The following is a 24,566-nucleotide window of genomic DNA, read 5'->3' as shown; positions in this document are numbered from 1 at the left end:
TCAGCAGCCAAGCTGATGTTTCCATCGGCTCTTGGGTGCTGCTGCCACCATTGTCTTTAAGGGAAACTGGCAGCCAGTTTTTATACTGCTCATACGTGAAGCACGCTGCGCTTTTTGAATAACCTGGCGGCGGGGAAAGGAGGAGGGGGGATCAAACTTCCAAATGATCGCAACGCGATCTCCCGAAAGTTGGGACAGGTACCTGTCAAAAAGAGGTACCTGCTCCCCCCTCTCCCGAAAGGTGCCAAATGTGGCTTACACTTTTGGGTGGAGCTCCACTTTAAGGTCTGGAGACTGACTAGGTGCCACTCTATGACCTTAATGTGCTTCTTCTTGAGTCACTCCTTTGTTGCCTTCACGGTATGTTTTGAGTCATTGTTAAGCTGGAAGACCCATCCACGACTCCTCTTCAGAGTTCTGGCTGAGGGGAGAAGGTTCTCATCCAAGATTTTACAATACATGGCCCCATCAATTGGCTCCTCAATGCGGCAAAGTTGGCCTGTACCTTTAGCAGGGAAACAGCCCATGTTTCCAACCCTGGGCTTGGCTGTAGGGATGGTGTTCTTAGGGTCATAGTCAGCATTTTTCTACCTCCAAACACGGCATGTGAAGTTAAATGCCAAACAGCTTAAATTTGGTGTCATCTGACCACAGCACTTTCTCCCAGTCCTACTCTGAATCATTTAGATGTTCATTGGAAAGCTTCAGACGGGCCGGCGGTATATGTGCCTTCTTGAGGAGGGGGACTTTGCGGGCACTGCAGGATTTCAATGCATGGAGGCATATTGTGTTACAAATGCTTTGCTTGTTAAATGTGGTCCCAACTGCCTTTAGATTAGGGCTTGACAAATTTTCCTGAAATCTAGGAGCTCAGCTAAAAAAGTTAGGAGCCAGTTTTTTTTTTTTTTAAACAAACAACCAAGCTTTATTTCCAAAAAAATAACATACTAAATTTACACATAAAGACGACTAGAACCCCACTCTCCTCTATAGCGCAATCGGATGGAAACAGACTGTCTGTCTGTTTCCATCCGATGCCATTTGATCCGATCCACGGGATGGATAGAAAATAGAACCACTATCCGTCTGTTTTTGGCAGACAGGATCAGATGGCGGCAGATTACTGCTCCATAGAGGAGACTGAAGGGTCCGATCAGGTCTGCCGGAGAAACTGACTGGCGGACCTGATCAGACAGCCCGTGTGAAAGGGGCCTTTGGCTGGGCATGGCGATGAGGAAAAAAAATGGATAGAAAATAGAACCACCATCCGTCTGTTTTTGGCAGACAGGATCAGATGGCGGCAGATTACTGCTCCATAGAGGAGACTGAAGGGTCCGATCAGGTCTGCCTGAGAAACTGACAGGCGGACCTGATCAGACAGCCCGTGTGAAAGGGGCCTTTGGCTGGGCATGGCGATGAGGAAAAAAAAAAATTATATATTATTATATAATTTTTTTTTATAATAATTGAAAAAAAATAGAAAAATAAATTATTTTTTTATAATTGAAAAAAGAAAAATATATATTTTTTAATAATAATTAAAAAAAAAAGAAAAATAATAATATTTTTTTTTAATAATTTAATAAATTAATAATAATTAATAATAACCACACTCCCTGTCCACTTACCTTTTAAGCAAAGGTAAGTGGACAGGGAGATGAAGCCTGCAAAAACTTCCCTCTCATCTCCTCTTGGGGAAGGAGATGGACAGGCATTGAGGACAGGCTGGGGAAACAGCCATTAGTTACTGCTTGTCAAACTCCCGGCCACCACAAGAGGGCGCCAATTCCCCGTTCTCTCACTGAAGAAGGCCGAAAAGCCGCAGCCTCAATTTTCAGATGGCGCGGTAGTCCGTGCACTCGGTGAGTGGATGGGGGGGAGCAAAAGGGACAGGACACCTCTTGCAGTGCACCCCAGGCGCCAGGTCGCTATTCTAGTCGCCAATGCGACCTGGCGCCCGGGGTTTGTCGAGCCCTGCTTTAGATCATTCACAAGCTCCTCCCATGTAGTTTTGGGCTGATCCCTCACTTTTCTCATGCTTACCCCATGAGGCGAAAGCATGCATGGAGCTCTAGACTGAGGGTAAATGATGTTTTTTTGTATTTCTTCCATTTGCGAATAATCGCTTCAACAGTTGTCTCCTCCTTACCAAGCTTCTTGCTGATGGTTTTGCAGCCCATTGCAGCCTTGTGCAGGTATACAATCCTGTACCCGACGTCCTTTGACAGCTCTTTGGTCTTGTCCATGATAGTGAGGTTTGAATGGAAGAAAAATTCCATGGACAAGTGTCTTTTATACACATAACGAGTTGTCGCTAGAGATGTCCCGAACTGTTCGCCGGCGGACAGTTCCCGCGAACATCGCTTGTTCACGTCTGCCTCTGCGGGCGAACATATGCGATGTTCGGTCCGCCCCCTATACTTCATCATTGAGGCAAACTTTGACCCTGTACCTCACAGTCAGCAGACACATTCCAGCCAATCAGCATACCCTCCCTCCCACACCCTCCCACCTCCTATAAAAAAGCAAGGGCAGCATCCATCTTAGATCATTCTGAAGCAGTGTGTTAGTGAGAGAAGGGAGAGTGTTGCTGCTGCTGCTGTTAATAGGGACAGTTGTTAGTCAGTGTTCTCGGTCTTGTTAGCCAGTGTTCTCGGTCCACTCCTGCTGTGTAAGGACAGCATCCTGACAGCACCCCAAAAAGCCCTTTTTAGGGCTGGTATTTTGAGTAATTTTTATATATATATATATATATATATATATATATATATATAGTCCCCAAAAAAGCCCTTTTGAGGGCTGGTATTTGAGTAATATATATATATATATATATATATATATATATATATATATTGTCCCCAAAGCCCTTTTGAGGGCTGGTATTTGAGTATTTTTTATATTATATATACATATATATATATATATATATTCTATTGTGTGCAGTTGCCTGCCCGCCGTGTGTGAGAGGCCACAGACCCACCACAGACTGTACTGTGTGCACACCACACTCATTTCGGGTGGCACAGGCACAGTACCTTGCAGTTTAAAAAATATTTTTTTTTCCTCTGTCATAATTGCAGTGAGTGTCAGGTCCACAGAGTGTACTGTGCCCACTGCAGTGCCCACCACTGATATATATACGGTGGCACAGCAGCTTGTTGCAAATTGAAAAAAAAATATATTTTTTATAATTGCAGGTGCCTGGCCTGCCAGTGACTGTCAGGTCCACAGAGTGTACTCTGCCCACTGCAGTGCCCACCACTGATATATACGGTGGCACAGCAGCTTTCAAATTAAAAATATATATATTTTTTTATAATTGCAGTTGCCTGGCCTGCCAGTGACTGTCAGGTCCACAGAGTGTACTGTGCCCACTGCAGTGCCCACCACTGATATATATACGGTGGCACAGCAGCTTGCAAATTAAAAATATATATTTTTTTTATAATTGCAGTTGCCTGGCCTGCCAGTGACTGTCAGGTCCACAGAGTGTACTGTGCCCACTGCAGTGCCCACCACTGATATATACGGTGGCACAGCAGCTTGCAAATTAAAAATATATATATTTTTTTATAATTGCAGTTGCCTGGCCTGCCAGTGACTGCCAGGTCCACAGAGTGTACTGTGCCCACTGCAGTGCCCACCACTGATATATACGGTGGCACAGCAGCTTGCAAATTAAAAATATATATTTTTTTATAATTGCAGTTGCCTGGCCTGCCAGTGACTGTCAGGTCCACAGAGTGTACTGTGCCCAGTGCCCACTGCCCAACACTCCTATAGGGTGGCACAGCACCTTGCACTCATAGTACCACAAATCTAAAAAAAATGACAGGCAGAGGCAGGCCACCCCGCAAGTGTGTCTGCCTCTGATAGCAGCGATGCCATATGTAACCTGTGCCAAAAGAAACTGAGTCGTAGGAAGTCCAACACCCACCTAGGTACAACTGCTTTGCGAAGGCACATGATCTCACATCACAAACGCCTATGGGATCAACACATGAGTAAAAGCAGCACACAAACTCAAAGCCACCATCCTCCTCCTGGTCCAGCATCTTCAGCCACATCAACCACTGCTGTCCTCCTTGCCCCCTATCAACAACCCGCCCCTCCGCCTCTCACCTTCAGCAGTTCCTGCTCATCTGCCCACAGTCAGGTGTCTGTCAAGGAAATGTTTGAGCGTAAGAAGCCAATGTCACAGAGTCACCCCCTTGCCCGGCGTCTGACAGCTGGCTTGTCGGAACTCTTAGCCCGCCAGCTTTTACCATACAAGCTGGTGGAGTCTGAGGCCTTCAAAAAATTTGTCGCTATTGGGACACCGCAGTGGAAGGTACCTGGCCGAAATTTTTTTTCACAAAAGGCAATCCCCAACCTGAACTCTATTGTGGAAAAGGAAGTCATGTCATGTCTGGCACACAGTGTTGGGGCAAGGGTCCATCTGACCAGTGATAGCTGGTCTGCAAAGCACGGTCAGGGCAGGTATATCACTTACACTGCGCATTGGGTAAACCTGCTGGCGGCTGCTAAGCATGGAATGCGTGGCTCTGCTGCAGAGGAGTTGGTGACACCGCCACGACTTGCAGGCAGGCCTGCTGCCACCTCCTCTACTCCTACTCCATCCTCTTTGCTAAACTCCTCGGCTGAGTCCTCTTCTGCTGTTGCGTCTTGCTCCACACCAACTGCACCCCCCCCAGCTCCCCAGGGGCTATTCCACATGCCGGATACGACAGTGTCACGCTGTCTTGGGGTTGACTTGCCTGAAAGCAGAGAGTCACACCGGACCAGCACTACTGTCTGCCCTGAACGCACAGGTGGATCAGTGGCTGACCCCGCACCAACTGGAGATCGGCAAAGTGGTGTGTGACAATGGAAGCAATTTGTTGGCGGCATTGAATTTGGGCAAGTTGACACATGTGCCGTGCATGGCACATGTGTTGAATCTGATTGTACAACGCTTTGTGCAGAAGTACCCAGGCTTACAGGACGTCCTCAAGCAGGCCAGGAAGGTGTGTGGCCATTTCAGGCGTTCCTACACGGCCATGGCGCACTTTGCAGATATTCAGCGGCGAAACAACATGCCAGTGAGGCGCTTGATTTGCGACAGCCCGACACATTGGAATTCAACACTGCTAATGTTCGACCGCCTGCTCCAACAAGAAAAAGCGGTCAACGAGTATTTGTATGACCGGGGTGCTAGGACAGCCTCTGCGGAGCTGGGTATTTTTTTGCCACGTTACTGGACGCTCATGCGCAATGCCTGTAGGCTCATGCGTCCTTTTGAGGAGGTGACAAACCTAGTCAGTCGCACCGAAGGCACCATCAGCGACATCATCCCATATGTTTTCTTCCTGGAGCGTGCCCTGCAAGAGTGCTGGATCAGGCCGTAGATGAGCGTGAAGAGGAAGAGTTCTGGTCACCATCACCACCAGAAACAGCCTTACCATCGCTTGCTGGACCTGCGGCAACGCTGGAAGAGGAGTCTGAGGAAGAGGAGTCAGAGAAGGAATGTGGCTTTGAAGAGGAGGAACACCAACCACAGCAGGCATCCCAGGGTGCTCGTTGTCACCTATCTGGTACCCGTGGTGTCGTACGTGGCTGGGGGGAAGAACACACCTTCAATGACATCAGTGAGGACGAGGAATTGGACATGAGTAGCTCGGCATCCAACCTTGTGCAAATGGGGTCTTTCATGCTGTCATGCCTGTTGAGGGACCCTCGTATAAAAAGGCTGAAGGAGAACGACCTGTACTGGGTGGCCACGCTACTACACCCCCGGTATAAGCAGAAAGTGTCTGATATGTTACCGAATTACAGGCAGTCGCAAAGGATGCAGCAGTTACAAAACAAGTTAAAAAGTATGCTTTACACAGGGTATAAGGGTGATGTCACAGCACAACGGGAATCCAACAGGGGAAGAGGTGAAAGTAATCCTCCTCCTACCACAACCACGCCGGCAAGGACAGGACGCTTTACAGATGTCTTGTTGATGGAGGACATGTGGAGCTTTTTTAGTCCTATGCATCGCCACAGCCCTTCGGGGTCCACCCTCAGAGAACGACTCGACCGACAGGTAGCAGACTACCTTGCCTTAACTGCAGATATCGACACTCTGAGGAGTGATGAACCCCTTGACTACTGTGTGTGCAGCCTTGACCTGTGACCTGAGCAATCCCAATTTGCCATTTGCCATTGAACTTCTGGCCTGCCCCGCTTCAAGTGTCCTGTCAGAAAGGACCTTCAGCGCAGCAGGAGGTATTGTCACTGAGAAGAGAAGTCGCCTAGGTCAAAAAAGTCTACATTACCTCACCTTTATTAAGATGAATGAGGCATGGATCCCGAAGGGACTGACAGTGGGGGATGCATTTGACTAAAAAAGACCTGATGAGATGCCTTGGGCTAAAAATGGTCCACACGCTGCTGTATTTAATCTCTGCATGCCGGATGACTTACTTGACCTCTCCGCCACCAACTACGGTTCAAGCCGCAATGTTTTAGTGCACTTTCTGCCTTGAAAACCTCAATTTTTCTGGCTGCAACAATACCTACTTTTTCATGCATGTGTACATGCCTAATTTTTCTGGCCTCTGGTGCTACACTGTGGCTGCAAAAAAACAAAAAAAAAACAAAAAAAGGCACATACATGTGTCAATTCCCCTTCGTGATCGTTACCTTGTGGTGAAGGGGCTTGCGTATCACAATGAAGCGATCACCTCTAGGAGTGTGTTGGCACACCCCAGATGATAAGGTCGTTGCTTCATTGTGAACAGACCAAAAGCGATCCGCGGGATAATTTTTCATAGAAAAAACATTAATTTTCTTTAATTTAAAAAAAAAAAAAAAAAAAAAGAGGACAGCCTCTGCGGAGCTGGGTATTTTTTGGCCGCGTTACTGAATGCTCATGCACAATGGCTGTAGGCTCATGCGTCCTTTTGCGGAGGTGACAAACCTGGTCAGTCGAACCCAAGTCAACATCATCGACCTCATCCCATATGCGTTTTTTCTGGAGCGTGCCCTGCGAAGAGTACTGGATCAGGCCGTAGATGAGCATGAAGAGGAAGAGTTGTGGTCCCCATCACCACCAGAAGCAGCCTTGTCGTTGTCGATTGCTGGACCTGTGGCAACGCAGAGAGAGGAGTCTGAAGAAGAGAAGACAGAGGAGGAAGGTGGCTTTGAGGAGGTGGAAGACCAACCACAGCAGGTGTCCCAGGGGGCTTGTTGTCACCTTTCGGGGACCCTTGGTGTTGTACGTGGCTGGGTGGAGGAAGAGACCTTCAATGACGTCAGTGAGGACAAGGAACGGGACATGGCTAGCTTGGTATCCAACCTTGTGCAAATGGGGAGTTTGCGGTTGTGCAAATGGACTGACTGACTGACAAATGGGTGTCAGGTCACCTGTGGCCAGGTGACAACTGCACCCTGTTGGAGGCAGGGGCGCAGCGCAAGGTAGTGAACCCGATAGTAGACTGCTGCGGATGGACCGAAACATGAGCCCAAGATTCCCCAGGGCGCGGAGTCTAAGATCCAGCAGGTGTTCACCAGAGCCTCTAGTGGTGAGGATGGACTTGGCTGCAGCTGGGCCCAGGTCGCGGCCCCTGGGGTCCCTCAGGTCACGCTCCGTAGGGAGAGAAGGGAAGCCGAGGTCGGGGTAACAGGCAGACAAGTGTAACCATGGGACAGGCAAAAGGTCAGGGTAACAGCCAAACAGGAATAGTCAGAGACAAGCCAAAGTCGGTACACAGAACAGTAGATCAAGCACACAGGAAACTAGCAACAGGGAACAGCAAAGCTGACCTGCAGTGCACTGGTTAATATAGACTTCCTGGAATGGCCTGGGGTGGAGCCAAACAGGAAAGAGAGATGATAAAAGCAGCCAGAAGGAAGAGTCTGGCCCTTTATGCAGACATGAGGATGAGGAACAGGTAAACTACCAGACATTTATTGCATGTCCATGACAATGGGGAGTTTTGTCTGTCAGAGTTTGGTCAGACTGTCACTGTGAAGCGGGCGTAACCCTTACACTACCTGATTGATACAACATCATACCTGATCGTATACACACACTGGATGTTTTAAAGCACGTTATTCCAAACAATTTAGGAATGTTAGGTGATTTATGCCCTTTGTGGCTTAAAACCAGACTCTGCGTCAACTACCTAATTTTCCATGGGAGTTTTGCCATGGATCCCCCTCCGGCATGCCACAGTCCAGGTGTTAGTCCCCTTGAAACAACTTTTCCATCACTATTGTGGCAAGAAAGAGTCCCTGTGGGTTTTAAAATTCGCCTGCCTATTGAAGTCTATGGCGGTTCGCAAACATTTGCCGATGTTCGCGTTCGCGAACGGCAAATTTTAGGTTTGCGACATCACTAGTTGTCGCTAGGAGCACCTTCTTAAACTGACAGGACTAATCTGTGTACCATATGAGTACATATCTGTGGGTGCCAGAATTATTGTTGATTGGTAAGGGATCGAATACTTATTTTACTCACTGAACTGCAACTCACTTTATAACATTTGTATTTTGTGTCTTTTTCTGGATTTTTGGTTAATATCCTGTCTCTATCATTTAAAATACACCTATGATAAAAATTATAGACCCTTTATTTCTTTGTAAGTGGGCAAATTTACAAAAGCTGCAGGGGATCAAATCATTATTTTCATAATGTATGATGTATGCTGAAAGTCTGCAGGAGCCTGAGATGGTACCCATAATCTGCTGATCATGAGTGCAATGATCTGCAGGTTCCTTAGAAAAAAAATTGTAGTTTTTTTTTACCTACAAAAAAAATTGCATTTTTGTATTATATATATATATATATATATATATATATATATATATATAAAGGTGAACTTTTGCTTTAATGCATGTTAGGACCATAGAAGACCACTTGCCTTTTTACAGACCCAAGGCATGCCATACATTATACAAATTTCTTATTCAATTTTCTTTAGATTAAGGCTTCTTTCACACGGTCCGCCTCCGCAGGCGGATCCGTGTTGCTCAGCGGGGATCGATCCGCGATCCCCGCTGAGCCGGGCGGATGACAGCTCCGTCTCTGCTTGCAGAGCGGAGAGGGAGGTGTCTCAGCACCCGCTGCCCTCTATGGGGGATCGGAGGAGAGCGGACCGCTTGTCCGCTCTCATCAGATCCGCTCCGCTCCGATTACTGAACGGATGGAAAAATAGGGTTTCCATCCGTCCAGATTTCAGCACAGGATCGGATGCGGATGGCAGCGGGTGTCAGCGGAGGTGACCTCCGCTGACACCCGCTGCCCCATAGAGCTGCATGGAGGATCCGATCAGATCAGCCTAAAGAACTGACAGGCGGATCTGATCGGACCGCCCGTGTGAAAGAGCCCTTACTTTCAACTGGGTAGTGCAAGGGCCTGCCTGATTGCATATATATTGAAAGTGTTCAGGTTTAACCTCATATTACATGGTTTTGGCAAGTCTAAAGGAAAATTATACAAGAACATTGTATGTTGTATAGTCAGCCTAAATGTGCATTAGGCCTTACTGACCTAAATTATAATACAGTTAACTTCAGGTAAAATGCTCAATATACAAACCTGGGTATCTGAAGCACTCTCAATGTTTCTTGTGTCCATTTTGTCACAATACTTTTTCACTAAATCATCAAATGTTGGATTACTGTTAGCTGGGTTTAAAAGCCATGCTGCTATTCTTGGGTCTAATACAATGCTCTCAAGAACTAAAACACAGAATTATTAATCATGTCACATGAGACATTATTTTTCAATGTATGCCAGCAAAAGTACAGTATTTGAGGACAATGCATACAACTCTTATTATCTAATCAAAAGGTGTCCACATTTAAAAATAATTCAGGTCAAATCAATCTAGGCAGCAACAACCACTAATAACCCAGAAAGCTCAGGCTTACGATCTAAGCAGAAGAAAACCTTTCAAGAGTACACTGGCAATCTGTGTCCTAATATTTGTTTAGGACTGCTTTGACCAAATACCAGTTCAGCAGCACCAAGGGATGTAAGACACACACAGCACAGGACATAGCACCACCGTCCTCATTCACAGGTAGAGAACCACTTGCATGATTATATAAGGATCTATATTAAAGACCTTAGCACATTATGTGGGGTATTCACATGATCAGCATTTGCATGCACAGTTGTTTGGTTTTTTGATTCTCCAATATGGCCACACATATCATTGTCTTGTTCTCAAAGAACAAGCGGCATCGAGTAGTAGTTGATCATATTCAACTGTAATAGTTCTGTAATGTTGAAGATTTTTTTATATCTTATCCAAGTCAATGATTTAGTCCTTCGACAGGAAAATACCACAGCATTTATATCCACACAGGTAGCACAGACACCTTAATCCAATCACCATGGTACATGTCAAGGTAGATGTTGATTGTCAAAGAAGGGGATGGTAGGTGTGAAAGCTGTGATCTCAACCTGTTCTAACTAAATAATCCTTTAAAGTGGAACTTCCCCTTTAAGGCCTCCTGCCCCCCTGACATGTCATTTTTTTTTGAGGGGGAGGGGGTACCTAGTTTTGACAGGTACCCGCTGCCATTTCCGCTCGGGCCACCTAGGCAGCTCGAGCAGAAGTTCTCCTCTCCCCCTCCCTCCCTGCAATCATCTGGGACCCGTCACAGGTCCCAGAAGATTGCCCGTCTGCTCAGGATGCGCAGCGCGACTTGCGCATGCGCAGTGCGAACCTGGCTGTAAAGCAGCAAGCTGTCACAGCCGGGAGCCCACAGTAGTCATGCCAGCGCCGCAGGGAGAAGAGGTAGAGAACCGAGGTTCCCACCAACCGCTTCGCTGGACCGTGGGGCAGGGGAGTGTGTGTTTATTAAAAGTCAGCAGCTACACTTTTTGTAGCTGCTGATTTTTAATAAACACAAAAGCCAGCGGAACTCCGCTTTAAGCCACCATTTGTGGGGAAAAAAAAAATGGACAGCTCTGGTCGGAGCCTCTATACTAACAATCAGATGTTAGTACAATGATCTCCCTTGCTGTTCAATCGTGTTCCAACAGGGGGAGAGCCCCCCCCCCCCCCCGCCAGAACACTCCGGTCAGCTGAGAGCGCTAATTGGGAGCCAGTCGGCTGCTGGTTTTCCAGCATGCTAAGCCGGCTTCTGTCGGAACAGCTGCCATACACAGGAGCCAAATATCAGCCTTTTTTTTTTTAACCAGTCGACGATCGGCCCATGCATACTAGGCTTTAGTGTTGGGAGTCTGCAAATCTGGCAATTCTTCCATTCACCTTGCAGAAGGTATGCAATTTTGTCAAATAGACAGGGTAGAAAACAGCGTTATACGTAGGGCTGTGCATCTTCACTTACCTCACGATTCGATGCGATTACAATTATTAGGGTCGCGATTCGATACGATTCCGCGATGCATCACGATGCATCACGATTACTGCCCAATGCCCATGCCCAGCCCACTGCCCAATGGTTTTCAAAACTTTATAAAAAAAAACAAACAATCAAGCAGTCACAAATAAAAGAATCCTTTTTATTTTCATTTGCTTCAAAGGACACTTTCCTGGACCCTGTCATGGCCTGCAAGCCCTGCATACTTTAGTGCACTTGCACTGCAAACATATAGGAAGGTCTGAAAATGCAAACAGCATAGCAGAGACAGACAACAACACTAGTATTTTACTAGAAGTAACAGTAAAATTAGTAAAAAACTGTAGTAGTGCAGTTTACGGCTTCATAAAAGAAAATATTAATATAAGCCAGGCCTACCACCATTTAAAGTACAACTAAAGGCAAAACTTGGATAAACTTTGGCCTATAGTTGTACTTTAAGGCAAGCCAAGATAGAAGAAGCCAGCCAGCCAGCCAGCCAAGCTAATATTCTTGTGAAAATGGTCATCATAAATTCCCACAAAACATTATATATAAATCCTTTTATGTGCATATGCATTGCAATAAATTCCAGGTGTGCCATAACCTGTCCTCTACAAAACAGAGCACTTCCTGACTAGTAGCAAACATCAAGGGTGAACCTGGCAATAGTGCACTGCTGCATAACTTCCATGTTCACCGTGATGTTTGTTTCCCTCTGCAACTGCCAGTCAACTCAAGTGAGTTGATGGATTGGCTGCTAGAGGGGAGTTACACAAATATAAGCTTTAAGCTTATCAATTCACTTATGTCACTTTTATGTCACTTACTTTACAGAAAACGTTACCTGTCCTGCAGACAGTCTCTGTCTCTACCACGATTAAACCCAACTGAAGCCAAGCCAAAGCCACCATTAAAGGAAGGAAAACCCTTGACAGAGTAAATCATCAACTAAAGCTTAAACCTTGAGTAAATCTTCATGGGATCACAAAAAACACACAACACGATTGTCTGCATCAGAATCATGAGAACTGAAGAAAGGTTTGGCATTGCCACACTGGTACAACTCAAGGCATATAGGTTAGATCAGGTTTGTGTGTATTTGTGATCCAGTAAAGATTTAATCAAGGTTTTACGCTTCAATGATTGATTTAATCTTTCAAGGATGTCCTTTCCTGTACCGTGGCTGCCTGGCTTGCCTTCAGTTGTCTAGATACACTTTTACCTTTAGTATTTGTTTGGTTGAGGGAACCCCCTACACTTGCTATTGCTACAGAGTACAACAGACCAGCAGACAGACATGCGTTGCAATAATTTCCAGGTGTGTGCCATAACCTGTCCTCTACAAAACAGAGCACTTCCTGACTAGTAGCAAATATCAAAGGTGAACCTGGCAATAGTGCACTGCTGCATAACTTCCATGTTCACCGTGATGTTTGTTTCCCCCTGCAACTGCCAGTCAACTCAAGTGAAGTGAGTTGATGGCTGCTAGAGGGGAGTTATACAAATATAAGCTTAAGCTTAAATAATTATCAATTCACTTATGTGAATGGACCATTTTTGAAAACAAGCCATTCTCCATCTCTCCAGTGCCAGAAAAGCTGTAAAAAATATAAAATGTTCCAGGTTCACTGCGATTGTGTTTGCCCCTGCCATTGCCAGTCAACTAAACACAGTGTGTGTGTGTGTGTGTGTCGTGACTCGTGACAACTCAAAAGCTTATACGCAGCCTCAGCATCAACTCAACACACACACACACTGTGTGTGTGTTGAGTTAATGCTAGAGCTGCGTTATAAGCTCTTGAGTTGTCACGACAGTCAGTCAGTCACGTTACAGAAAGAAAACTTTACCTGCACTGCACTGAGCAGCACTCTACCATGTCGATTACATCTGTAACTGAAGCCAAGCTAGCCAACAAGCCACCATTAGAGGAAGGAAAATCCTTGAGAGAATAAATTGTAAACTGAAGCTTAACCTTGAGGAAATCCTATGGGGGTCACATTCACAAACTCACAAATATAGTATATTACACAAGAATCCACAATTGGTGTTTGTGATCCAATAAGATAAGATTTACTCGAGGTTAAGCTTCAAATGTACAAGTTATTTCTCTCAATGATTTTCCTTCCTATAATGCTGCACCGTGGCTGGCTTGGTGTCAGTTGTCTAGAAGAAAATACACTTTAATATTATTTATTTGGTTGAGGGTTAAATGAACCCCTAGTACTTGCCTAGACACTTTTAGTGTGAAGCAACGGAACGGATTATGGATTGGAAATGGACACATTGGACAGGACAATCTTCAAAAACAAACCATCAGTGCTATAAAGCTATAAAACAAGACTGGTGACTGGCGGCAGACTGAATTAGTAATTACTAATTCATTAAAAATTGTTAATTAGTAATTATTTCAGTGCTTGGCATTTGGGAACATGTAGGTTTTTCTGTAAGAACACTAGATGATCCACATGCTCAGGTTTAAGACTGCTTCTTTTCGCTGTTATAACATCTCCTGCAGTAGAGAAAACCCGCTCTGCAGATACACTTGTACCTGGGATACACAAGTATTGCTTTGACAGCTGAGAGAGGAGGGGGAATATGACCTCATGATCACGCCACCATTTTAAAGGGTCCTCAGTGAGAGGCAGAGGTGGGGCTTTACAATATTTTTCCATTTCCTCTTCTGCCTTGGCATAGGGGGTCTTAGGTTCTATTGCACCATCAGTGAAAGACTGCCCCAGCAAAGTCGTGAGCAGCGATGTTGTGGCCTTTTTTTTGGGAGGAGAATGGCTGTCCTCAATGGGTGTTGTTTCTGTTTCTTCTTCCACAGTTGCTTTTTCCCTAGGCACTTCATCCACATTTGTCCTTCTATTAGATGTAATCTGTGTGTTTGAACAAAAGATAATAGTATAAGAAGAGCTGAACTGACTAAGAGTGTGATTCATTGATGAGGTGTGGGAAACTGTAATCCATACCATACAGTTCCACTTCCCACACCGCATCAGTGAATCAGGGCATGTTATTACACAACACAATGTAGCTGAGCTTCTAGCTGTCTGGCAGGAAACATGATGAAATTCTAATTACCTCCAAAGATGCAGCCTCCTCAGTCACTCCTTTGTATATCTCCGATCTCTCCTCCTCTGTGAGAATAAAAGGCAGTCCTTTAATGCGAGGATCCAGAGCAGAGGCTGTATGAAGGATCTTCTTCTCTGCCTCACTGCTGTACCTCTTCAGGAGATCTGTTTTGATTGCATTCTAGATCTCATGGGTCATGGCTGTGTCTCCCATGGTGTCTGTCATGCTCTGGGGCAGTTGTGCATTTAGAGGGGCAATGAGAGACACTGTTGGGTTGCGCTCTTCTGACATCAGCAAGGTTGCATCCTTCATTGGCTTTAATGCACTCACAGCGTCCTCTGCATTTGACACATCTGTTTCATTGAGAGTGCAGAGATCAGACTCTCCTTTTCTGACTTCTGGAGACAGCAAGGTGGCACAAACTGCAGGTTGTTGTTCTAAGAACCTCTCGACCATGTCATATGCGCTGTTCCATCTTGTTGGCACATCAGTTATTAGCTTATGATTCTTCAGGCCCAGACATTTCTGTTTCTCTTTTAGACAGTGGCTTGCTCTAGTGCTGCGATGGAAGAATGTGGATATTCGTCGCACTCTGGCGAGAAGCCTGGAGAGCGTGACCCCTTTCAGTGCCCGCTGACATGCAAGATTGAGTGTATGGGCAAAACATTTAACATGAGGAAATTTACCAACTTGAGCTGCAACTATCATGTTCGCCGCGTTGTCAGTCACAAGCACTACAGATTTATCAGACAGCTGCCATTCTTCCACAACATAAGACAGTAGCTCTGCCAGATGAGCACCTGTGTGAGACTCATAAATGGCTCTTGTTTGCAACACATGTGACAAGACCTGCCAGTCCTTAGTAACGTAATGTGCTGTTATTGTAACATAGGACTCCGTTGTGACTGACGTCCATGAATCACACATTATTGCGACTCGACTGGCTTGGTTCATTGACGCAAGTACCTGAGCTTTGGTGTCGTGGTAGAGTGCAGGTATAACGTTTTCTGTAAAGTGCCTGCGTGATGGGATCTTATAACGTGGCTCTAGCGTCTTCACAAGGTAGCGAAACCCGGCGTTGTCCACAACTGAGTAAGGCCGTAGGTCCTTGGCGATGAAAGCTGCCACAGCTTTGGTTAGTTTCTTCCCTTTTTCTGAGTTGGGCGGATAAGTTGACAGTATGGCATCAATTCTTGGCTGATCTGGGTCTAGCAGTCTTTCCTTGGCAGTGGTGGCACTGCTGGTGGCGACAGGTGTTACTAACTCAGAGTGAAAACGGCTAACATGGTTTCTCAAGTTCGTAGTATTCCCTAGGTATTTAATTTTTGTGTGACAGGCTTTACATACGGCGTGTGTCTTGTCCAACTCACGCTTCCCTGTGTGTTCGTAAAATCCGAAATGTGCCCAGATGTTTGCTCTTAAAACGCTAGGTGCATTTTTTATCTCTCGATCTTTTTCTCCTTCTGCCATATTTACCACCATACTACCACGTATGTGACGGAGATGGATGACGTAAGTTGCCAAACTCTGTCAGTGTTTAAAAAAAAAACTAAAAAAAAAAAACTTGTAAACTAAGCCGCAACAAATCAACCAAGCAACATCTTTCATAAAATATGACTGTCTGTCTGTCTGTCAGACTCCCTTCCTTGCATGCACTGAGCCAAAACCCCCGGGCCCCCCCTTACCCCACAGCTGCCTGTGACAGTGACACTGACAGAGACCCCCTTCCCCCCACAGCTGAGCTGACTGCAGCCTGACACACTGACAGAGACCTGGGTGGATGTCCCACACCTTCCCCAATCCCCCACAGCACTGACAAACACTGAGAGTGAGTGAGTCCCCCCCCCTTGCCCAGACCCCCACACTGACAGAGACCTGGAAGTCCCACACCTTCACCAATCCCCCACAGCACTGACAAACACTTGAGTGAGAGTGAGTCCCCCCCCTTGCCCAGACCCCCACACTGACAGAGACCTGGAAGTCCCACACCTTCACCAATCCCCCACAGCACTGACAAACACTTGAGTGAGAGTGAGTCCCCCCCTTGCCCAGACCCCCATAGCTGACTGACACTGACAGAGACCCCCAGGCCCCCACTGACTGACCCCCCTGGCTGCCAGACTGCCACAGCAGAACAGTACCCCCAGGCCCCCCCCCATCACAGACATCCCCCAGAGATACAGACGAGAGACCCCCATGAATGATAACACAATTATTTGTTCGGACATACCTGCTGTGTGACTGTGTGGGTTGTTGTGCACTGCATTGCAGAGGAGGACAGGTGCTGTGCTGCTCTCTGGGCTCTGTGGCGGGCGGCTGGCGTCACTGGCAGTGGCGTGGCGGCTGGGCCTCCAGGGCCTGTCGACTACGGTGAGGTGAGGTGAAGCTGGCGGCGCTGGCTGGCTGCGATGGGGACGCACTTGGGGCTCCTCGCTCCTGTGTGTGGACTCACTGGACTGGCGGCTTCTGGCTTGGATGGCTGGCTTCTAGGCCGCAGGTGGGACGCCGATACACGCGGGGGATGTCTTGCTGCGCCTCGGCCCGGGTCAAAGAGGCGGAAGGGGAGGGGCGGAGCCTTTTTATTAAGCTCCCGCCACTAACCCACCAATCAGCTGCCAATCCTGCGATCTTGTGATTTTTTTTTTTTCCCTTGCGCGATAGGGCGTGGCCGCGGCTGATGACGTCACCTCGTATAATCGATTATGCCGGCAGCCCGCATCGATGCAGAATCGCGAAGGGTCGAATCGCGATGCATCGATCTTTCAATTATATTTCCCAGCCCTAGTTATACGGTAGGTAGTGTCGATGGCCTCCATCCCCATTCAGGGACAAGTGTTCCAGTTTGCCGTAGATGGCCTCTTTCACACCTCCTTCAAACCAGTTGTCCCCAATACTTACCTCTGCTTCAACAGTTTGATGCCTGCAAGGTTGTTGAGATAGGCATTTTCTGTCCAGCTTCTTCTGGATGCCAGTCTTTGGCAATTTTGATTGGCTAGTTTGGGATGATTGAGTGAAAGGGATCACTCCTTTGTATGTGCAGAAGTTCAGAACATAAACTGAGCTGACATTGATGTTGTTTTGGTGAATGATATATCTATATTGGAGTGCTGAATCTGGCATAGATTTGTTAAGAGGTTAGTAGTGCTTTTTTTTCTACATTCATGAGGACTATTCTATTTTGTGCTCTGGTCTTTCCTTTCTGGAGTTCCATGCGACCTCCCCCAGGGAAGGATTTTAACTAGTGGCTACAGCGCTTTCACTCCTACACATAGTGTTTTAGGTCTTCTTTCCATGACTCCTGATGAAGCGGTTTTCTGTGAAATGCATTGAGAAAGTGCCTGGTTTCACTGGGTGATACAACTGACAGAATTTTGAAACCATGTTTTGGCATTTGGGTAAGTGTTAATCTGGTTAAACTGTGGATACACAGGGCACATACATGGGGATGCATGGGTGGTACATAAATATGTCTGTATCAGTTTTGTATATAATGGTAAAACATGCATAAGAATATTTTATATATTGGTTTATGTAATATTATGGTCCCAATAAATTATTTGTTTGGGTTGACTACCTGTGTGGATATACAGTAAATGCTGGGGGATGTTTTTATCACAGAACAAGTCCAGTTAAGTGTGACTGACTACTACAGGTTATACAATGGACCTGGATAAATGAGAACTTTCACAGTCTTGGTGACCGTTATAATAAAGATTTACAGGTTTCTGCCAGACAGGTGTTTTTTTAAATGCTTTTTGTAGCCACAATCAAGTTAATAGAAATCAATATTTCATTCATTTTTACTTACCTAAATATTTTTACATAGGAATCCTTGTGAAATGTATTATTCTTTGCAGACTGGACAGATCTTCATGATATCTCCAAGAGAATTTACAATAAAATGCAATTTTTGGATTTGCCTGGTTCATCACTTCTCATCACTATTAATGCCACAGAAGGCCTGAAAAACCTACTGGGACTTCACATTTTGCCTCCCACTAAAATATTCTATGGCAGGGGGACCTGAAGCACAGATGATGGAAACGTTTGGAAGGCTGATGAAATATGTGACTATTAACAGTATATTAGGAGTCAAAATGTGCACACTAGTTTGGGATTCCCACCTGGAGCCGAGGCGCTCCTGATCTTGGGGTCTAGGTCAAAATATATGTTTTACCAAACTGATATAGGATAACCAACATACCAAAAGAAAACAAGTAAATATTACTCAGGCCAAACTTGTAGGCAATAAATTGTATCATTACTCCTTTATTCAGATCAGGTCACCCCCCCCCCCAACCAAAAATGCATAAAGGCAAGAGGATACAGTAGTAACAATATATCTTAGTGGTAGCAATATTTAGTAGTAGAACAATTCTGATATAAAATTATAAATTTTACAGGAACTATTCTTTTGAGTTGAAAAGAGACCTAAGAAAACTCAGTGGAGTTGTGTGTGGATTTCCTTTAAGTACTGCAATTCTCTGGTAAGTTTAAGGAATATGTGACCTTTATATAAATAATGAGATATATACAGTCAGGTCCATAAATATTGGGACATCGACAGAATTCTAATATCTTTGGCTCTATAATGGATTTGAAATCAAACAACGATGTGCTTTAACTGCAGACTTTCAGCTTTAATTTGAGGTCATTTACATCCAAATCAGGTGAAAGGTGTAGGAATTACAACAGTTTGTATATGTGCCTCCCACTTTTTAAGGGACCAAAAGTAATGGGACAATTGGCTGCTCAGCTGTTCCATGGCCAGGTGTGTGTTATTCCCTCATTAGCCCATTTACAAGGAGCAGATAAAAGGTCCAGAATTAATTTCAAGTATGCTATTTGCATTTGGAATCTGTTGCTGTCAACTCTCAATATGAGATCCAAAGAGCTGTCACTATCAGTGAAGCAAGCCATCATATTAGGCTGGGAAAAAAAAAAAAACAAACCCATCAGAGGGATAGCAAAAACATTAGGTGTGGCCAAATCAACGGTTTGGAACATCCTTAAAAAGAAAGAACGCACAGGTGAGCTCAGCAACACCAAAAGACCCGGAAGACCACGAAAAACAACCGTGGTGGATGACAAAAGAATTCTTTCCCTGGTGAAGAAAACACCCTTCACAACAGTTGGCCAGATCAAGAGCACTCACCAGGAGTTAGGTGTATGTGTGTCAAAGTCAACAATCAAGAGAAGATTTCACCAGAGTAAATACAGAGGGAGTAAATACAAGCTGTAAACCATTGGTGAGCCTCAAAAACAGGAAGGCCAGATAAGAGTTTGCCAAACAACATCTAAAAAAGCCTTCACAGATCTGGAACAACATCCTATGGACAGATGAGACCAAGATCAACTTGTACCAGAGTGATGGGAAGAGAAGAGTATGGAGAAGGAAAGGAAAGGCTCATGATCCAAAGCATACCACCTCATCAGTGAAACATGGTGGTAGTAGTGTCATGGCGTGGGCATGTATGGCTGCCAATGGAACTGGTTCTCTTGTATTTATGGATGATGTGACTGCTGACAAAAGCAGCAGGATGAACTCTGAAGTGTTATGCAATGGGCAAGTTAATAACCTGACCTGTCTGAGCATGCATTTCACTTGCTGAAGACAAAACTGAAGGGAAAATGCCCCAAGAACAAGCAGGAACTGAAGACAGTTGCAGTAGAGGCCTGGCAGAGCATCACCAGGGATGAAACCCAGCGTCTGGTGATGTCTATGCATTCCAGACTTCAGGCTGTAATTGTCTGCAAAGGATTTGCAACCAAGTATTAAAAAGTGAAAGTTTGATTTATGATTGTTAATCTGTCTTATTACTTTTGGTCCCTTAAAAAGTGGGAGGCACATATACAAACTGTTGTAATTCCTACACCGTTCACCTGATTTGGATGTAAATACCCTCAAATTAAAGCTGAAAGTCTGCAGTTAAAGCACATCTTGTTTGTTTCATTTCAAATCCACTGTGGTGGTGTATAGAGACAAAAATATTAGAATTGTGTTGATGTCCCAATATTTTTTTTTACCTGACTGTAGATCTCTGTTTTAAATTGTTTCTATAAACGGAATGGGTTATTTTACAAGGCAAGGGTTCACATACTGTAAACTTAACAGGTTGCTGACCATTATTCAAATGGTTGCCAGACGATGCCATTTAGAAAGTTCTAAGTTAACTTTGCCACCAACAGCTTTAAACTTTCATGCTTTATTTTCTATTGCAAATTTGAATCTGATTAGTTGCTTGGGTTGATCTGAAATACTTATAGATCTTATATGTGTTATTTGTCAAAGGATTTGATAAAAATCTCCCTTACGTGAGCACCAAATACAGAAATGGTGGTAGTGTGATAATGGTGGTGGGTATGATTCACAAGGTAACAGCAATAAGAAACGTATCGTCTCACCTCAGAAAACTCACTTACACTCTAACAAGCCACAACCGATACGCTGTGGGGTGCACGGGGTGAACAGGTCCTTCACAATCGTCCATGTTTGGGGACGATTTAGGCACTAACCTTACTGTACACTGAAAATTTGGTGTGATTCCTAAATCCAATGAAGGATCACAACCTATGAATCTAAGTGACTTCCCTTTAGGTCCAACGCAGATGCCCCCAGTCTCACCAGCACAGACACCTATGGGGGGGGGGGGAATACAGGAACACTGGACTCCTACATAATCAAACACACTTCGTTTCTTCTACTCTAGATGTGATTAAATTGTCTTCACATTATCTGTCTCAAGATTAAACGGATGTCCTCAAATTGGGTTTAAGCTTTTGCCCCTTAACCACTTAAGCCCCGGAGGATTTGGCTGCTAAAAGACCAGGGTTTTTTTTGCGATTTTTTTTACTGCGTGACTTTAACGGACAATTGCGCGGTCGTGCGACACTGTACCTAAACGAATTTGACGTCCTTTTTTTCCCACAAACAGAGCTTTCTATTGGTGGTATTTGATTGCCTGTGCGATTTTTTGATCATGCGCTATAAACAAAAAAAGAGCGTAAATTTTGCAAAAATAACAATATTTTTCACATTTTTTTTATATGAAATTCCCCAAAAAAAATGTAAAAATCAAAATTTTTTAACATTTTCGGCCAATTTGTTTTATGCTACATATGTTTGGTAAAAAAAAAAAAAATCGCAAAAAGCGTATTTTGATTGGTTTGCGCAAAAGTTATCGCGTTTACTAACAAAGGGAAAGATTTTTGTCATTTTTGGTGTTTTTTTTTTTAACGCGTAATGGCGGCGATCTGCGATTTTTTTTGCGGTACTGCGACATTGCGGCGGACAGATCGGACCCTTGACTGACATTTCTACAGTAATCAGTGCTATACATATGCATTGTTACTGCAAAAATGACATTGGCAGGGAAGGGGTTAACTGTATTGGAGAGGGAGGGGTTAAGTGTGTCCTAGGGGCGTGTTTCTAACTGTAAAGGGACATGGCTATTGGTGTAAAAACAGAGATCAACAGTCCTACATAGTAGAACCGTCTGATCTTCATTTTTACACCAGGGAGAATGGCAGGCGGCTTGTTTACATAAGCCGCTCCGCCTTTCTCCCTTCACTGGAGCGATCGTGAGTGACCGGCGGACGATCGGGTCCGCCGGTCACACACACTGACTTGTCCGTGAACGAGCAATTGGCTCACAAGTCAGTGACAGGCGAGTGACGTACCCCTACGTCACTCTGCCTGGCCGGGGCTGACCACCGCAGTATATAGTCGTGCGGCGGTCGGCAACCGGTTAAAAAGACATAATAAGTTCGAACTAGTAAAGGATCTACATCTATTTGCGAGGAGCCGGACTTTTAAATATATCTTTGACAAGGAGCGGGGAACAGCTTTTACTCAAGATGGTGACATATATAAAGATTTCAAAGCCCAAGACTTTGGTACGTTAAATATACTGATTACATTTTTAGATGAGAATGAACAGAGCAAAATAACCCATAAGACAGATTCCTCTTCTTCAAGTGATGAGGAACCACACCCCCAGCCAAGCCCCGTGAAGTTCAAAGCTAAAGCTAAAAAATTTCCTAAACTTCAGACCTGCCCTGCAGTATGGGCATTTCTGAAACAAACAGTGAAAGAAATAGATAACCTATCTTTGCAAACATATCCTACCTCCAATCTTACATCATTACAATTGAAGGCCCTTGATGACCTTGTCCATAATGACCAGATTGTAATCAAACCCTCCGATAAGGGGGGCAATGTGGTCATTATGGGCAGAGGTCAATATGAGGATATGTGCACTACAATCCTGTCAAATTCGGAATGGTACAATGTGGTGTCGCAGGACCTAAGTGATGACATGGAAACACGTTTCAGGTCTCATTTTTGGGATGCGTACCACCAAGATATAATTGATCAAGATCTCTATGAATATTTGAATGTGAAATGGCCAATTACACCCACGTTCTATTCCCTCCCGAAAGTGCACAAATGTCTGCACGAACCCCCTGGACGTCCAATTGTCTCAGGTATTGGTTGTCAAACTGAAATGGCTAGTAGGTATGTGGATAGTCAGCTTAGACCTCAAGTAGTGAGATTACAATCTTACCTTAAACATACTGTACATTGGAACTTCTGAAGGTTCTTAAATTCTTAACTGTTCCAGAAGGAGCATTACTAGTAGCTATCGATATCGAAGCTCTCTATTCGAGTATACCCCATAAGGAGTGGAAGTTATTTCCACTTTCTTTCGGGAACAGATTAGTCAAATTGTCTACTGGCAGATTTTTTGGTCAAATTGTAGTACCAAATTCTCTAATCTAACATTTTTATTTTCAATGGGACCACATACCTAGGTGCAGGGGTTTGCGATGGGGACATGCTGTGCCCCATAGTATGTCAACCTGTACCTGGGGGGTGGGAAAGGTCCCTTTTCTCAAACGACGCTGCGTCGGTCTACCTTCGCCACATTTTACTGTGGCGTCGTTACATCAACGATATGCTGGTCATCTGGACAGGGACCCCCAATTGAACTTACACAATTCATGACTTTTCTAGCTAACAGTTTAATCTAAAATTATAAATTTGACACACGGTGTATTCCCATTTTGTATATCAGACCTGTTCTGAATCCAGATGGATCTTTATATACCACTCTATATCGTAAGGAAACTGCCGGAAACACAATACTACACTCTACTAATGCCCATCCTCGTCCCCTGCTACGTAGCATCCCTTAAAGCCAATACCTCAGGCTACGAAGGAACTGTGCCAGGGAGGCGGATTTTAAATTGGAAGCAAAGGCCTTACGGAACCGCCTTTTGGCTCGAGGGTACAGCAAAAAGGTGCTAAAAAAAGCATATCAAAAAGCAAAACTGAACCAAAGGGAACAATTAATATTTGCACCTAAAACTCGTAAGACAATGGATACTACTAAAGTGATCACAAGACTTAATGCCCATCATGAACAGGTCAGGGAAATACTTTCTCGTAATTGGCATTTCCTCGCAGAAGATAATGTAATCTCGAAATATGTTCACAATCGTCCAGAGTTGGTATATCGTAGATCTAAATCCGTGAGAGACAGTTTGGTCTAGAGCCATTATTTACCTTCAGATGTTTCGGAGGGAGCCATGGGGGGGGGGATAGGCACTTATCAGTGTGGTGGATGTGATCAGTGCCTATGGATAAGAGAAGGAGATACTCTCTCACTTCCAAGAGCAGGTATCTTTAAATCCAAATTCTTTGCAGACTGTCAACCGGAGGGAGTCGTTATTGCTAACTGCATCTGTGGATCATTCTACATTGGGAAAACAAAAAGGACATTTGGGCGACACCAATATTACATTGATGTGGTGCTCCTCTATACACCCATTGGCAAATACGTATGTCTGAAGACTAGCTATGACCCCAAAGTAATTTCCTTCTTTGTCCTTGAAGAAAGCCCCAAAAATCCCAGAAGAGGTGATTGACAACCAAATATTAAAACAGGAGGCAAAATGGATATACAATCTACAGGCAACTTCCTCGCCGGGGTTAAATACAGCTATGTCCTTTAATCCATTATTATAGACATTATTTAACTAGGAACCATGTTGGAAGTAAACAATATGTTGTTATGTATTGACCTTCCTTCCTGGTGCAAGCTCCATTTATGTAATGTATGTTCATCTAGTACTATTC

At 44.7% G+C, this 24,566-nt stretch overlaps 1 protein-coding gene across 1 annotated transcript in view; it reads right to left on the bottom strand.

Annotated features, from left to right (window-relative positions):
* Nucleotides 1-24,566, bottom strand: part of POLN (DNA polymerase nu) — a 560,717-nt gene that overhangs the window by 419,317 nt on the left and 116,834 nt on the right. Inside the window, exon 4 of the mRNA XM_082249983.1 lies at nucleotides 9,569-9,711. Within this exon, the coding sequence (XP_082106109.1) occupies nucleotides 9,569-9,711 (143 nt within the window). The remainder of the gene's footprint in view (nucleotides 1-9,568; nucleotides 9,712-24,566) is intronic.

This window comes from Pelophylax lessonae (genome assembly GCF_965119305.1).
Source record: "Pelophylax lessonae genome assembly, chromosome: 1".
NCBI lineage: Eukaryota > Metazoa > Chordata > Amphibia > Anura > Ranidae > Pelophylax > Pelophylax lessonae.
The sequence above is the reverse complement of the archived record's forward strand: the minus strand, read 5'-3'. Positions and strand labels throughout refer to the sequence as shown.